At 51.8% G+C, this 4,004-nt stretch overlaps 1 protein-coding gene across 1 annotated transcript in view; it reads left to right on the forward strand.

Moving 5' to 3' along the window:
• CD34 (CD34 molecule) overlaps positions 1 to 4,004 on the forward strand; it is a 12,630-nt gene that overhangs the window by 1,952 nt on the left and 6,674 nt on the right. The window contains exons 2-3 of the mRNA XM_010135609.1: positions 2,536 to 2,549; positions 3,146 to 3,260. Coding sequence (XP_010133911.1) covers positions 2,536 to 2,549; positions 3,146 to 3,260 — 129 coding nt within the window. The remainder of the gene's footprint in view (positions 1 to 2,535; positions 2,550 to 3,145; positions 3,261 to 4,004) is intronic.

A 4,004-nucleotide genomic window follows, 5' to 3' on the forward strand; every position in this document is an offset into this window, starting at 1 on the left:
CCTCCATTCCTTTTGCAAGACCTAGAAAAGTTACAAAAATCAGGGAAGGAAAAATTATCTTCAAAACTCACAGCTGCTTGAGTTTAAGGTCCTTTCGTGGACTGCACGCTGGAACTGCTCAAGCCAGGAACAACCTCGTTCCCGGGAAGGTGCCGGGCTCCCGAGCAGCACCCAGCTGCCGGAGGGGCCCCAATTCCAAGGAAAACCTTGGTCCAGCATCTGGGGTCCAGCTCGGGGCTCCCGGCAGCTCCTGCGTGACTGCGGCCCCACACCCATATCCTGTCTGGGAGGAGGAAAAGGGGGAGGGAAGGGATTTTTATCAGATATTTCCAGAGGGAAGAGGGCTCCACCCGCTTGAACTCCTGCCACATGGCTGAGAGCAGTAAAACTGGGAAGGGATGAGTAATGCAGCTGGAGCCCTCCGAGGAGCTGCTGTGAGAAGCCTGGGCTGGCTGCGGCGTCCGAGCTCCGTGTCCCACAGTTCCTCGGCTGCCTATTCTGCAGGAGCTGGTACCATGGGGCCGGCTCACCCGGCTGCAGCCCTCACAGCTTCTGGAGTACCAGCTGAGCTTGGGAAAGGCTTTGTTAAACGCATGGAAGAGGTCAGGAAGCTCTCCTGGCACAGGGTGTCTGTGTCAGAGCACTGCAGCGGGCACCCAGTTAGCCAAAGGTTTACCAAGCGATGCGGGTGTCCGCAGAGGAGTGGGCAGGGGCTGAGAGTCCCCTGAGCTGCACCTTTCACCTGCAATGGACCCTCCATCCCTGCAGGATGAACCTGCAGGGGAGAGGCCCCGGGTTTACCGCGCTGCGGCGGCAGAGTGGGGCACAAATGGTGGAAATATTTTTCCTGCTTCCTGAGCCTTTGGCACTGCAGAGTTTTGCTTTCTACGGTCCTGGTTTAGAGCTCAGGGATGAGGGTTGAACCAAGCCAAGTCCTTTATCATTTATAATGCTGCTTTTTTTTCTTTTTATTTCATTTGAACTGAGATAATTCCTAAGCCCCATTATTAAAATATCTTTAAAAATCAGAGGCATTTACTTTTTAAAAGCTATAAAGGTAAATAAAAGTTGTATGGTGAAGTACTGGTTTCTTTCACATATCTGCCTGCTTTTGCTCCACCATGTGCTCGCACTACCGGGGGAAGAGTTCTCTGAGGTTAACAAATGGCTTGGCTTAAACTCCCAGGCTCTTAGTACTAACAAATTGACAAAGTTTAGCCAAGCCAGTAAAAATGTATGGTGCAATAAATGAGCCACTTTAGCTGAGCACCATGTGGATTAGCCAGCCCACATCTGGATCATTATTTATCTCATATGAGCCCTACGGTTTCAAAAAACTTAGCCCTGTTTTCTGTAACAGTGCCCTCCATAAAGGGAAGAAAAAGAAATACTGTGTGACAGGTCTGAGCAATTACACTGAGCAATAATCCAGGCTTCAATTTATGATGTTCAGTGGTGAAAAGACTTTGATTAGAAATACCTCTGGTGTTTTACAAACATCTGGAATAGTTCAAAGGCGCTTGGGTGGTTGTGGCACTTGGGGAGGTCAAATCCAGGCTCTACATTGTTCTAGTGATGTAAAGTTTCCTGCTCATGTCCATGCAAACACAAAGCTGTACGCAAAGCATGGATTTAACTTGGTGTTACTCATTCTTCTGGGCATGCAGTCATGCCTCCTGCTTTTGATTTGTTAAAATTCAGCAGAATAAACATGGTGATTTAACCAGTTGGAACTGAATTGTCTTGGAGAGAAGAAACTCCTCCCTTAAATAAAAGCTGTGCCAGAAGTAAATCCCAGCTCCAGACACCTGCGCTGAGCCCGCAGCAGGGCCCCTACCTCCCCCGTGCTCCTGCACCCCGAGCAGCTGCAGCCGGGATGGGACAGGACGGGACAGGACGGGGTGGGATGGGATGGGATGGGATGGGATGGGATGGGATGGGATGCGATGGGATGGGATGGGATGGGATGCACCAGCATGGGCAGCCCCACAGGATTGGGCTGGGGGGCCTTCCTACCTCAGCACCCTCCAGTACAACCACACACCGGCTGCAGGAGCAGCTGAGCAGCTCTGCCTGCTGTCACCCTTTGCCACAATAAACTTCAGTGCTCCCAGTCTTTGCTTGTCCAGGTCCTCTGGACCTGATCCAGCAAAGGACTGACATCCTGACATAGAAAAATCCCTGCCAGGACAATGCAGCAGCACACAAGCTGTAAGTGCATGTTGAACTGGCAGCAGATGCTGTCGCGGGGCTGGCGCCGGGTGCCTGATCAGGACCTGTCAGTGCTGCTCCATCTCGACAGGTTGTTTGGAAGGATGAAGTAACGTTCCTTGGCTCCCCTGGGCAGAAATACAAATGAAACCACATATTTTGTATGATTTTCTCCTTAGTGTCCGATAAGAATCTTAAACAGCAACAGCCCTGGAGTGGAGACTGAAGCTGTTTGTTAGAAGTGGAAATAGATCTTAAGAACAGGAAAGGTTAAGAAACGGGAAGAAATGCATTTCCACTGACTCACGTAGCTCATTTCAGAAGGAAAAGCTGCAAGTGTCATCTCTGTAACACACCAGGAAGCAGTATATAAACTTTAGGTTAGAACAGCCACTCTCCAACACTCTGTTTTACCTCCAAAGATGTTTTTGCTCGTGAGTCAGAGCTGATCCCGAGCCAATGGGAAAGTTTCTATTTACTTTGAGATTGTGCCTGCAACTGCAAATCCAGCTTATTTTTCCTGAGGCTCACAAGTGATCTCTTCCAAGCCCCAAGTCTTTCCTCCAAGGATTATAAACCCAAACTGCTCTGAAATCCAGCTTTGTGCAGAGCTTTGTGCATCCCTCAGTAAGCCCGCAGATCGGGCGGGATGAGGGCAGGAGTGACCCTGCCCTCCTGCCGCCCCGGGAGCCCCGGAGCCTCTGCAAGGGCCACACCAAAGTCTGGTACTCGCCAAGGGAAATGTTTGGTCTCTGAGCTTCTCCCCCACGAGCTCGAGGGCTGCCTGCCATTTTGGGGCGAGAAGAAAGCGAAGTTGTGAAAGCAGCTAACTCATCCCTGCCCTGCCCGCAGGGACCTGGGAGGGGGTCAGGCAGGGGCTCAGGGATGGGGCAGTGGGGGTGGCAGCCCCTAACACATCCCTCTGCCCCCAGAGAGCTCAACAGGCACCTCAACGCCGCCAAGCACGGAGACGAAAGGCACCAGCAGCGTGACAGTCCCTGGAGCCACCGGAACTCCCAGCAGCACCAAGACGATGGCAAAGACATCCGGTAACCGCTCCCCTCGCTCCCCCCGTGGCTCCTGGTAGCATTTGCATTAATAATCAGATTTATGATGTGCACAGGCCTGCCCTAAGGAACCGCCTCATTGGTCCGTGGGCTGTGCTCTCAGAAAAGAGCCTCATACTATGGTCAAAAGCTTCAGTCCTGTCCAAAAAACCCCACCTCAGACAAGCTGACACTGCTGTGGTCAGGGCAGGAGGCTCAGCCCCATCCTCTTCAAAACAGCTGTGAGGTGATGGGACAAAAAAAGCTCATTAATCTTTTCTCTCAACACGGCTATTCTTTGCTCAGCAAACGGCACCCACAAGGGGTCTGCCAGCCGTGCCGTGCCAGGCCAAGGCTCGGACGGGCTTCGAGCACAGGCGTACAGTGCCTTTCTCCTATGCTGTCTGAAATCAGAGCATCTTTTCAAAGACTCTGGGTCAAGAGGGAGAACAAGAGCGATGCAGGGGAGGCCGGGCAATGACATCCTTGCTGTGGTGCAGCGTGTGCCCAGGAAATGAGCCCCTTGTAAGCAGATTGTGAAACGTGTGTGGCAATGAGGTAACTGGAGTCTAACGGGCGTTACTGACACAGCCGCTAAGACGTTCTGGTACCGCTGGCTATGACAAATCAATGCTGTGCTTCAGTCCTCGCAATGCCACGCGCTCATTTCAGTGGAATTAAGCTTTCTCATGTACCCTTTTCATTCCATTTCTTCAAACTGAAGCTGCAGCCATGTCCCTGGCATCC

This window comes from Buceros rhinoceros, unplaced genomic scaffold (assembly GCF_000710305.1).
Source record: "Buceros rhinoceros silvestris isolate BGI_N320 unplaced genomic scaffold, ASM71030v1 scaffold18030, whole genome shotgun sequence".
NCBI lineage: Eukaryota > Metazoa > Chordata > Aves > Bucerotiformes > Bucerotidae > Buceros > Buceros rhinoceros.